This window comes from Lactuca sativa, chromosome 6 (assembly GCF_002870075.4).
Source record: "Lactuca sativa cultivar Salinas chromosome 6, Lsat_Salinas_v11, whole genome shotgun sequence".
Taxonomy (NCBI): domain Eukaryota; kingdom Viridiplantae; phylum Streptophyta; class Magnoliopsida; order Asterales; family Asteraceae; genus Lactuca; species Lactuca sativa.
Window position 1 is genome coordinate 18,110,457 of NC_056628.2, and position 13,153 is coordinate 18,123,609.

General features: G+C 34.3%; 1 protein-coding gene across 1 annotated transcript; it reads right to left on the reverse strand.

Annotated features, from left to right (window-relative positions):
• Positions 1–5,031: 5,031 nt before the first annotated feature.
• On the reverse strand, positions 5,032–10,812 carry LOC111906089 (uncharacterized). Its single transcript, XM_023901831.3, has 13 exons — positions 9,606–10,812; positions 9,321–9,529; positions 9,106–9,225; positions 8,615–9,025; positions 7,688–8,546; positions 7,332–7,603; positions 6,905–7,267; positions 6,641–6,829; positions 6,300–6,553; positions 6,037–6,208; positions 5,680–5,922; positions 5,522–5,601; positions 5,032–5,423 (listed from the first exon to the last, which is right to left on the reverse strand). Exons 1-13 carry the CDS (start codon positions 10,558–10,560, stop codon positions 5,273–5,275), a joined length of 4,278 nt encoding a protein of 1,425 aa, XP_023757599.1. The 5' UTR covers positions 10,561–10,812; the 3' UTR covers positions 5,032–5,272.
• Positions 10,813–13,153: the final 2,341 nt, after the last annotated feature.

Genomic DNA, 13,153 nt, shown 5'->3' on the forward strand with positions numbered 1-13,153 from the left:
GCAATATGGATTTTAGGGCTCAAAATGCCTTAAAAGGGTTGATCTAGGGTGAACAAGCAACATAGGGCCATAAAGCTAACAGATCTAAGCTCCTGGAGCTCAATCTTGCCTAGATCCAGAGGCCAAACATCTTATTACGACATATAAGGCACATACAAGCTTGGGGATTTGTCCAAGAAAGACCTAAATGAAGTACTAGGCATAGAATCATGGGGAAAACGGGTTATACCTCAAAGGAACTGCTGGAGGAACACAATAATGCCTGGATGGCTTCCCTTCTTCTGGATCTACTTCCTTCCTCCTTCAAAGCCTTCAAAAGCACACAACAAAGCTTCAATTCTTCAAAGAACAAGCATAAACGAGGGTTGGGAGCTCTGGGGAGAGAATGGGGGTTGGCCTGGGGCGGATAAGTCGCTTAAATAGGGTGCAAACCCCTGAAACTTAGGGTTTCATCCACCAGCTGTGACTCGCCGAGTCCAGGATATGGACTCGCCGAGTCGACAACTTAAACGTGTCCCGGGTCCCGCATCTACTCGGCGAGTCAGACCTATGACTCGCTGAGTCCAAGACTAAAAGAAAGGAAATACTTCAAATAAGATTTACGTACCAGGAACCGGGTGCTACAATATATATATATATATATATATATATATATATATATATATATATATATATATATATATATATATATATATATATATATGCAATTTCAATAGATTGATATTTTCTTTTTATCTTTTTGACATTTTATTTTCTATTTTTATTTTATAGTTTTAGTTATTTATGGTTTTTTGTTATATTTTTACTTATTTTAAATCAAGTAAATACACTTAAATTCGATAAACCATGTTGAAATTGTTTTTTCTTTAATTTTTCTTATTTGTGAATTGAAGGGTTAATGTTTTTTTTTATTTTTTTTTATTATTATTTTTTAATTTTATATTGTCACTGTTCATGTTTTTTTTAAGCTTCATAGTTAATATCGTTAACAACTTTATGTTTGCATTTATCATTATTTGACCTTTTGTTTTCTATTTTTGTTATAATTTTCATTATTTATTATTCTTCTATTGTTTTTATTTATTTTGATTCAAGTAATGAAAAATAGAAAAACAAAAAATAAAACTCAAACACCAAATTCTAATATACTCTAATATTTTAATACATTTTACATTTTCATATTTTTTTGGTTTTTTCGTATTTTTTAAAAAATTTTAGTATTATTATTTTTTTATTTTTTTTCATATTATTTTTAATTATTTCTTGTTTTTATTTTTTTTGTTATTTCATTTTATTTTTCATCAACTTTATAACTTTTTTTTGACATTTTCCAAAAAGTGTAAAATGTATAAATGTATTAGAGTATATTACAATTTTGGTGTTTGAGTTTTTTTGGTTTTTTTATAATTTTGATTATTTATGGTTTTTGTAACTTTTTTTTTTATTTTGATTCGCATAAATAAAATAGTTATATTTACAAATATAAATAAAGAAAATAAACATAACTTTTTCTTAACACAAATCAAAATAAAAGAAAAGTTACGAAAACCATTAATAACCAAAATTAATAAAAATATGCGAAAAAAACCAAAAAAATATGAAAAATATAAAATGTATTAATATATTAGTATTTTACAACTTTGGGGTTTGAGTTTTTGTTTTTTTTTTCTATTTTCATTACTTGAATCAAAATAAATAAAAAAATAGAAGAATAATAAATAACTATATATATATATATATATATATATATATATATATATATATATATATATATATATATATATATATAAACAACAAAAAGTGAAATAATGATAATGATAAATGTAAACATAATGTTGCTTACTATATTAACTATAGAAAATCAAAGTAAAATAAATAAATAAAATAAACCGTAACAACAAAAAATTTAAAAAAAAAACATTAACGTTTCATTTTATAATTAAGAAAAAAAAAGGTTTGGATATTGTTTATCGAACTTAAATTGATTTACTTGAATCAAAATAAATAAAAACATAAAAAAGCCATAAATAACTAAAAGAAAAAACATCATAAATGGTCCTTGTGGTTTCCTAAAATCTGAAGTTTAATCCCCGTGGTTTAAAAACATCATAGATGGTCTCTATGCTTTCAAAACTTTTGACGATTGGTCCTTATTGCTAACTCCGTTAAGTTTGTCCGTTAACTAAAGGGCATTTTCGTGTTTTCACGATCACAGGGACCATTTATGATGTTTTTTCTCTTATTTAAAAATAAATAAAGAAAGAAAATAATAAACAAAGGGTCTCTCTCTCTCACACAAACACACAAACCCACCCAAACGTTTCCTTCTTCCTTTCCCCTTCGTGCTCTCATCTATATCTCTGAAGACTCCAAAAATCGTTCATCCAATCGTCGGAAAACATCTACCTTAACCCAAATGAACTAGAAATTAGACCCATTAATTGCTCCTGATGAATCTTTACAAGCTTTTTTCCAGTTTTTCCTGTAACGCCTTGCTTGAGCCCTTTTCCCTATCACGATTTCTCTAGGTTATTGTCTTCATCATCGGTTGTTGCCACCGTAAAGGACGAAAGTAGGATAGCCATGAACGAGGGTGACGACGTATATATTAAAGCGCATGGAGTATTTCAACAGGAACCTTTTTGGTTTTGGAGTTTGGCCACATAATTTTCAAGCTATGATAATTTTAGTCCCCATTGTTTATTTTTTTCAATTTCGTCACACAACTTTCACCGTCTTTTTTTAAAAGGCCACATAATTTTAAAGTTTTGATAATTTTAGTCCTCATTGTTTATTTTTTTCTCAATTTCGTCACACAACTTTCACCGTCTTTTTTTTTTAAAGAAATCTTTCAACCGGAATGTTTTTGCTTTTAGAGTTTGGCCATATAATTTTCAAGTTTTGATAATATTAGTCCCTAATGTTTATTGTTTATCAATTTCGTCACACAACTTTCACCGTTTTTTTCTAAAAAGAATGACCCGTGCAACGCACAGACCTTTTCCTAGTTTATATAAATTTAAGGGGATTTTCTAATATGTGCCCTAAGGGCACACATAAGAAGTATTAATTATGAAAAATATTACCATAATTAAATTCGAAATAGATTTATTATGGAAATTATTAATGCACTTCACATTTAATTATGGTAATATTTCTTATAATTAATGTATTTTATAATTAATTGTGATTATATATATCATCAATTAATGATTCTTATATGTGTCTTAGGACACATATTAGAAAATCCCAAATTTAAAATGAAACAAAAATTGCTAATCCCCATTTAAATACTATAATACTATAAATTAAAGTCAGGTAAGGAACTGAAATACTAGTTTGAAGAGGGGATTACGCTTCTAAAAATACAAATAGCTGAGAATGAACAATTGTGGTGTATATGTGTGCGGCGCACCTGGTTGGTTAGAGTGGCTTTTAACAGCTTCTAAATCTCTATTTTCAAAAAGATTTTAATTTTACATTTTGTACTTTAAAACATGTAACGTCATTTGGCTTTGGAATTAGCAACCGAAAATGAACAGAAAGAAACCTGCAGGGTTTTGTTTTCTTTTATCTAAAATAATCAATCGTCTGGGTTTTTGGAAGAACCGCTGAAATAAAGTAGCATAAACCCTCGTTTCGGAAGAAATTGCTTCAAGATCAGAAATCGACATCTAAACTCCATATACTCTTACATCAGCAATCGATCTTAGTAAGTTTACCTACACATTGTTACATTTTTTGATGTTGTTTTCTTCGTTACATTCATATAAAATTCGAAGGAATTGCACATATCATCATCGTTTTATTATTCATATAGATGTTTTTTTCAAGTGGGGTTTGAGGCTTTTTTTGGTGGACAATATTGCATCTGTTAGGATGTGAGAAGTTTCAGGCATCATATCATTAAACTTGTAAATGGAAGTAGCATGCGAAAACTACATGAACCCTTTTCTTTCTAAGAGCAAAATAATGCCTGGTATGCTCTCAACAAAAAGGAAGGAGGATGCAACTGATGAGGATGATATAATAAAAGTATCTTCTACTAGGAACTATACATGCAAAAACTGCTTACAAAGGGGTCATAACACGAGATCTTGCAAAAATCCAACACAAAACCGGCCCCCAAAGGTGAAAAAGAAACGTGGTAGGCCTAGGATTCATATACCTGTGACAAACATTGTGTATGAAACTCAAGATGCTGAAACACAAGGAAAAATCAAAGATTTGAGAGATTCTGGGTATACATCTGTTGAGATTGAAGAAGCACTATCTGTAGAAAAAGACGAGGAATGGATTGATAAGACTCGACTTCTGGTGTATGACAAACACACACGAAGGTCGGAGAGGATCGTGAAAATCAAACTGTCAAAACCAGTATATGACAAAGATGGAGGGGGATCTTGTATGGAGAAGGCACTAACTTTAGATTAGATGTAATCTGTGTTGGTTTAGTTGTTGCCCTTTTTGTAAACATTGTGATGTGATTGGTTAAATTAGAATGATGTTCCTTTTGATGCTATTTTGCTCATTCATTTTTTTAATTCAAGATTTAACTAAAAAGGCTCTGAAGAAAATAGTATTATATGAAGGGATCATTTAGTGTGGAAGCACTTACATATTTTTTTATTTTCATATCTTTATATTTATTTGTTTGTTGTCTTTTTTTTTTCTTTGTCTACCGGAGTTCTTACACAGAAAGCAAGTCTTCATATACTACCGTCGGTGTTGCCGACCATCTCACATCATTATGTAATTAAAGATCAAAAAAAATCAGATTATTGTTCTTATGGGATTCAGCCTAAAAAGCCACAAAATTAAAGATTTACTTCAACACAATTGAAAAAAATTCAAAAAAAACCATGTCACCTTTGTAACAAGGAAATTTGGGTAAGGAATTGTAAGTATTTTGTTATTATGGACAAGAAAATGAAAGTAGATTGCTATTATGTGTAAAAAAACTCCAATAAAAAAAAAAAAGTGAAGTAAAGTAAGTTGGTATTTAATGAAAGGATGTATAGCAATCAGAAAAAAATCCAAAACCGTATTGTATTGGCATATGATATATCATTATTTATATACAACAAAAGGATAAACTCCCAGCCTTGTTTTACCCTGCCTCTACCTAAATTCCAATTTTATCTATTATGCCATGGCCCACCTACCTACCTACCCACCCTACAACGAATAGAAAACCAATACCCCAAAACAAAAAACAAAAACAAAAAATGAAAATGTTGATAATCAACACTTTTGTCTAGTGACTAGTCTATCATGATGTTTGCCAAAAGCCTGCCATGTCAGCACTATATAAAGAGCGATCTTGAATCTCCAAATTTGCAATATGCCAATTTATAAACAGCGACTGAATCCATTTACACAATACTAATGCAACCGGAAATATCCACCACTCGCTTTCCTCCCTACACACCATATTAATTCAACCAATCAGAAAGTTAGTCTGTGTGTGAATTGTGATGCATAAAACAAAAAGGTGAAAATGTAGTAGTTAGTTAGTTACATGGTCCACGGGTGAACATCTGAAGGGGTTTTAGCGGACTGATTCATATAATGAGCATAACCACAGATAAAAGCAACCACCTACAAAAATACAAAATTAGTTTATAATTTAGGAAATGAAGTTATTGTGTATATGATTTAAGAGTTTTTGAGGCTTACGACGTTGACCAAGGATGTTATGTTCCAGAGAGCATATATACGGGCCAGCCCAGCAGATCGCCTGGGGCCTTGACTAAACAGAGCATTGATGCCAGCAGGAAAAGGAAGCAAAATCCCAAGTGGCAAAATCATTACAACCAATAACACGTTTGTTAATGAATATGAAAATAACTGAAGCAATGTAAGCAAAACCAGACTAAAGTCTCCTAGCAGTATCACCGATATCACCAATCCCACTACATCCTGCATTCCAATTCCAATTCCAATTCCAATTCCATCATACATACATACATACATACATTTTTTTTTTCCAACAATTAATTATCTATATATTTAAAAAGAAAAAAAAAATGTTACCTGGTGGCCAACAGGTTTGGTGTTGTATATAATAAAGGAGAGTGGAAACAATACATCCCTCTTTTCCTCGAGTGTTTTCAAACTGTTGATGTCTAAAACCCTACCGTAACTCTTGGTCTGTTTCTTATTATCATCCACCTTCATTTCTGAATCTTCATCTTCTTCGATATGACTGTCACAACACAAAATAAACAATAAAAAGAAATTCTTTTTTCTGATTAAGTAGCAACTGTTACGGTTGTATACATAATGTTATGTGTTACCTATGATCCAGTTGGGGTTGGTCCTGGGCCTGTACAGCGGATACCACAAGCCCATATTGAAAACTGTCACCACTTGTAGCTTTAAACGAAGCAAGGTCAACGCGTACACCATAAACCCCAAAAGTTGGATTCACGCAAGTTTCAATCCATATCACAACCGCCCGAAATGTTACTTTGAGTCGACCGCTACGCACCAACCGTAATTGTGCGTTTAAACCAGCCACAAATCGATACCAACTAGTAGGAGGAATACACTGAAAATAATAATAAACAAATAAATAAATAACCAGAAAGGAGATTTAAAAGAAAAGAAAATGAAATGAAATCAAGTGGTGGAAAACCTGATTCATGAGACTTGTAATGACATTGTCACTGTGAAGTGAAAACGGAGCCATGTAACTTCCATCACCTCCAAATAAAAGAGACAACGGGAATCTTTGATGAAGGTGTGGAGGAAGATCGCTTCTTTTTTCATCACCACCAAGAAAAAAGTCCACATAAGCTAGCATCAAATCAGATGTTGCAGCCACCTACAATATCAATATCAATATCAATATCACATGTGATCATTTTGGTGTGTCTTTGACTGAATGTGGAATGCTGACCTTAAGACCTTCATAGAGAGCACGTGATCGACATGAACGTAAGCATGCATGGTCGTATTCAGACCTAACAAACTCACGCAGTCTCTGTAGCTTTAATTTTTGCCTCCATTGTTGCCATGACCATGCAAGAGGGTAAGCAAGGAAAAAAAGAATACGGTATATTGATCCCTCCCACCATGGATACGTGGCTAAAGCATTAATATCTTCAACAAATCTATTAAATGCACCCTCATACACAATATCCATCACTTGTTTAGGAGGTGTATGAGGAAGATGCCATGGTTCCCTGAAAGTGTTTCCTCCCATAAAGTACATCCTATGCACATGCCCTTGAGACTCCTCCACTCTGTTTGTTTCCAAAACCTACAAAGAAAATGAATGAATGATGATATCATCAATCAATATTAACAATTTCAAGCAACCTCACCTCATTGAGCGATTCCAAGAAAGGAAAGGAGTGATCCATCTGAGATCCTTGTTGAGTTGGTGCATGGCCTGGTGAGTCATCAAACCCCATGAATTTCATTCTTGCAACACTAAGCACAAGTGCCAACAGGATAAGAAGACCCAAAAGAAGAAGGCTGAATACCCATGGCCCACCAAATGTCTCCATTAGTTCTTCAAGAGCAGTGTAACAATTTGGCATGTGGTATTTGTCTGAAATGCATTTGTAAGGACATGGAGTTTCAGCAGAACCACCTATCAATCACATGTTATGTCAATAATAAAACATTATATGTCTGATGTCAATGTCAATCAATCCATAAAGAAAGTCAACAATACCTCGGACATATATATAGAATGCACGATGGGGAAGCTCATTAGCAGGGCACTCCAAACATAACTCCTTATCAGATCCTGTAACATTCTTATAAGTGCCAACAGGGCATTCCTCGCAGAAAGTACCAAAAAGCCCTTTTGGACAAGATTTTCCAGTGACTGTTCCAATTCCTCCAGCACCAACTTCATTTCCACTCAATCCACCTCGAGTGGAGATGCTTCCTTTGATGTTAGCAACAGGTTGATATACATCTCCGGTTGGTATGTGTGACCAATGAAAATGAATCCTTCCACCACCACCACCACCACTCCCGTTTGGACTACCTTCACCTCCATCACTTGTAACAACTCCAGACTCATCAACAAACAGATCATTCAAGAACACAAGAATCGTTCCTCCTGATCCTCCCCCTGAATCTGATCCTCCTATCCAATCGTATTTCTTGAAAATGTTTTCTTCATAACTTCCTCCATCAGATCCTACTACACCATTAACATACAAACTTGGCAACGGATTAGCTGAAGAACCGATCACGAGAACACCACCACCAGCTGTTGACCCGCTGATGACATCATTCCCGCCACCACTACCCATCCAACAAGGCAAATCAGCATCCCCATATGGCCTACCACCATCAATGCAGGTGTCATTATAACAACCATACCCACCATAACCACCATAACCACCCCCACTCCCAATTCCGACATTCAACACTTTCCCCCTCCCAATACCACCTTTGCAACCCATCTTTGAGGTGCTAATTGTCCCACTAGATTCAACTGTAACAGTTCTTGCCCTATGGAAGTTCACAACAGACCCTTTTATAAGGCCTTCAACCAGGATATCTTCAACACGACATAACTGAAGAAAAAAAAAAAAAACTGTCAATATCTCAAAAATTGTTCAATTCTAAATCAATTATGAATTACCTGAAGAGTAAAGGACAAAGAAGCATTGACATTGCAGTCATCAGGTGGATTCAGCAACTCATATGGACATTCTTGAGAGTCACAAATCGGCTTCGGTGTCACAGCATTAGCTGTAACATTTTCCAAGGGCCCGCGTAAGACTGATCCGGGGCCCACATTGACACTATAAAACAGGGACAGAACCAAACGTTGTGCTTCAATACAGTCACCTGGGCCTGACAAGTTTAATAAACCTTGGCCATGTACCCCAAGATTAGCATTTGAACGTATGGTAGAAGATTCCTTGAGAACAATAAGATTGCTACCCTCAAGAAATGAATTCTGCACATTCTGGTCACCTTCAACATCAATAAGCAATTGTGAATTCCACATCAAGAACATCTTTACAGTCATACGTAGAGCACCATAAACCTGAAAAAAAAAATAACACAAAACAGATACTTTAACTTTCTGATGACAAAATCGCAAAAAGGTTGTTGCTTGTTACTTGCCTTGATTACAGAATCACTCATTAGAAGCTCTTCTGCAAGAACCTCAAATTCTGATAAAGCATAATGAGCTAACCCAAAACTCAAGATACCTCCATCCAGGACACTAATTTGGCCTTGAACCTAAATGAAGCATATCATAAATTATAATAAAGATTTCTTTTATCATATAAAACAGAGGTGGATATAATGTAATAATGTAATAACCAAATGCTGACCTGGACACGACTCCATAGCAAGGGAACAGAAACCTTAGCAAAACTTCGAATAAAAATATTTGTCATAAGAGGCTGATATGGAACCTCCATTAGAAGTGTGTCAGTGTCAGTTGTCATGTTGAAATTATCAACTGTAAGGCTACGTGTTACAGCATCATAAAAAGTGCCTGCAGCACCTGCGTTTGAAGGGCATCCTAGACTATTACCACCTGAAAAAATTAATAAAAAAGAGTCGGTGTTAATTTATGAATAAAAAAAAACACCAAAAGAATGCAAGAATCCTACCATGGACAATGATTTTAGGTTCTTCATGTCTGCTAAAAATGTCTGTAGAAATTCTTCCTCCACCTCCACCACCAAAACCATCACCTCCAGAACCACTTATATAACCATTTCCAGTCATCTTATAAGCCTTGAGGTAGATGCTGCCACCTGAACCACCTCCACCCTGGGTACCACCATCTCCACCTTCAGCTAATAAACTACCATTCATCTCAAGAAGACTCTTAACCACAAGTTTTATCCTCCCACCACCACCACCACCATAATCCACATCCAGACTCGTAGTCCCACCTTTACTTCCGTAGCTCCATGGCTTCTGTAAGGTCGACCATGAATATGCATCGCCTCCCCAAACATCATCCGGAAGCTTTTTTTCATTTAATAAACAAGCGGCACCTCTTCCACCATAACCACCACCAGCTCCGTCAATCCCATGAGGTGTCCCACTAGTTTGCTCCGGGGGATTACCAGCTAAAGCAGTGGTGTTCACAAGGGAGCCTTCCGCAAAACTTGCATTCCCAGCCTCGAGCTCAAACGTTCCGGCGATAATTCGTGCGTTTTCACCTAAACTAAAGTCACCTGTAACATTTATACCAATTTCGCACCCTGGGAAAACCGTACAACTCACAGTCACATTGGGGAGGATGAAAAAATTTCCCTTCCCTGCTATATACATATTCTGAGTTAAATTCAAACTAGTAACTACCTCACAAGTAGTATCTAACGACCCAACCCCGCCAAGATCAAACTCACATGATGCCGACGGTGGGTGCGGCGGTGGTGGCGGCGGAGCCGGCGGCGAGTAGTCTTGATGAAACAGGTTTATAAACTTCCCTCCCAAATCACTATCATAACCTTCCAAATCATCCAAACCCAATCCCGAACTGAACAAGGTGGTTATCGATACCACCACCAAGAACCAAAACATTACGCTTCTCGAGCAGATATGCCTCACCATTGCCAAATCGTTGAAGATGATGTGTCATTACATCAATTGCATCGGAGAAGTGCAAAATTGAAACAAAACCACCTCAAAATCCCGCTTTAACAATCCAAATTAGATGAAGTAAATGCATAACACGATTATGTTGTGCATAAGGATAATCAAGAAATGGGGGATTATTATTATGAAAAAAGAGTTCTGTGAAAACCCTAGAGAATGGTTTTGTTCCAAAAAGGAGGTTGGGGTATGTGTTGTGTGTTTGGTAGGCGAAAAAGCAGTTAAATCTTGAAGGAAGCTAAATCTATTTTTGACAGAGCAATTATTTCTATCTTCCAATCGTCGTTGCTGTAGATACTTGTTTTCTATGCATAAATATATGTACGTTTATATGAAATGATTAAATTTATATCTCCGAAAAATGGAAAAGTCATGAGGTGACGGCTTCAAGTCAAATGACCAGCTACTCCCCTCCAAAACTCGATGAGATGAGGACTATCACGTGATTTGCACGTGGATACCCAAAAATATAATGTTGTTTTTCCCTTTTTGGTAATTTTACAAATCTCAAAATACTTCTTAAATGATTGAGTTTGTTACAACAAAATTCAAATTAATCGACCAATAATAGTCTAAATACATTAATTTATCATATTATTTTATTAAAAAAATTACCAGTTAATTTCAGAGTGGATTGCTACATTGAATAATGTTGACAAGTTTGATGTTGCTAAATGCTAATAGTTTCTTTATTTTGTTTTGTTGTTTTAATCATTTACTTGATAATAAAACATTTTTATCAGTATATCTTGATTCATAAAATAAACGTTTTGTTTAATCATATATAAAAAAATATTGTATGTGAACTAATAATAAAAATATGTAAGAGAAGACTTATGTGTTAAACTTGTGATTCATGAGCAATTAATAATGATGAATGGTTTGTGAATGGGCAAAAAAGATTTTTGATATATCATTTTGGGACACCTGAAATTAGATTAAAAAAAGACAGTCTTAAAAAAATGCATCTTTTTACAAAAGAGTAAAAAGTATTTGCCTATTTTATATTTTAAATAGCGAATAACAAGTAAAATATTAAGAAAAATATTCGTTTTTTTTTTTGTTTCTTAAATTTAATAGTTCAAGTCTCCTTTAAGATAGTTAAGGTTAGATTAGGGCTCATTAAAAAAAAACTAGCAAAAATTAAACTTTGATTTTAAACGTATAACAAATGTAATGTTTATGAATGTGTCTGTTTGAGTTATTTTCCATATTTAATGGATAAATTTCAAATATCTCAATTGTAATGTTTACAAATGTGTCTATTTTAGTTATTATCCATATTTAATGAGTAAAGTTCAAAGTCTCAATTTTATTATTGAAATGTTAATCTACTCTTAACTTCGTTTATGTCCAAACAAGACGGAATGTGTCGACCTCAACAAAAAATGTTACCATTATACCACAAGCTCTTTAATTTAAAATTTTCAGCTAAAAACATCCGATGATCCTTATTTGTAATAAATTGTTTTAGTTGGTTTGTTTTGAAAGAGTTGTTTTTAAGATTAGAAAAAGTACATAGAAGTTTTAATAAAAATGAACAAAAAAAATTTGAGGTTACTTCACCCCTAGCTTAATTCATTTTGGTTCGAAAAAATATCATAAATGGTCCCTGTAGTTTTCAAAAATCTGAAGTTTAGTCCCCATATTTTAAAAACATCATAGATGGTCCCTGTGTTTTCAAAACTTTTGACGATTGGTCCTTATTGCTAACTCCGTTAAGTTTTGTCCGTTAACTGAAGGGCATTTTCGTCATTTCAGTACCATAGGGATCATTTATGATGTTTTCACTTATTTTTTTTATAGAAAAAAATGAAATAGTATGAAAAAAGGTCTCTCTCTCTCTCTCTCTCTCTCTCTCTCTTTCTCTCTCTCTCTCTCTCTCTCTCTCTCTCTCTCTCTCTCTCTCTCTCTCTCTCTCTCTCTCTTTTCTGGGTTTTATTCTAAATAAACCATACCCACTGCTGCATATGGAGTCGTTCAATCCTCATTCACATCCACATAAAAGGATGATGCAGCCAAGAGATCACCTAGAAACAATTTTGGGTTAGTGATCCTCTGATTTCAGCAATTTTACATACCCACCACACATCAGATGGTGATGTTGATCCATTCTTTAATTGGTTCCACTGCCCTAACCCCACCATCATACCGGTGACTACCACCTGCTTCCGCCAACACCACCACCCTAGATGTTGATCTTCATCCTTCCGCATTTAACCACCCAAAGTCGAAAGTATGCTCAATCGCCGGAAACCATCGACGAAAATCTGAAGTTGTAGAAAACAGTGACGGTGGCGGTTTAGTTATAAACGAGAAATCAAGAACTCGATTACATTGGCACCTGTTTTACTTGCAAGTACCTCTTTTTCCTTCTATTAAGAACACGTGGATTGTGCCCTCTCAAGAACTCTAACCAAAAATCGGTTTCAATTACAGGTTCCTATATATCGTCCTGCACCTAAGCTTAGTTGCTATGTGGTGCTATCTGTTTTTAGATTATTAGCTTTATGTGTATTTTTTCATTTTCTATGATAATACATTTGTGTGT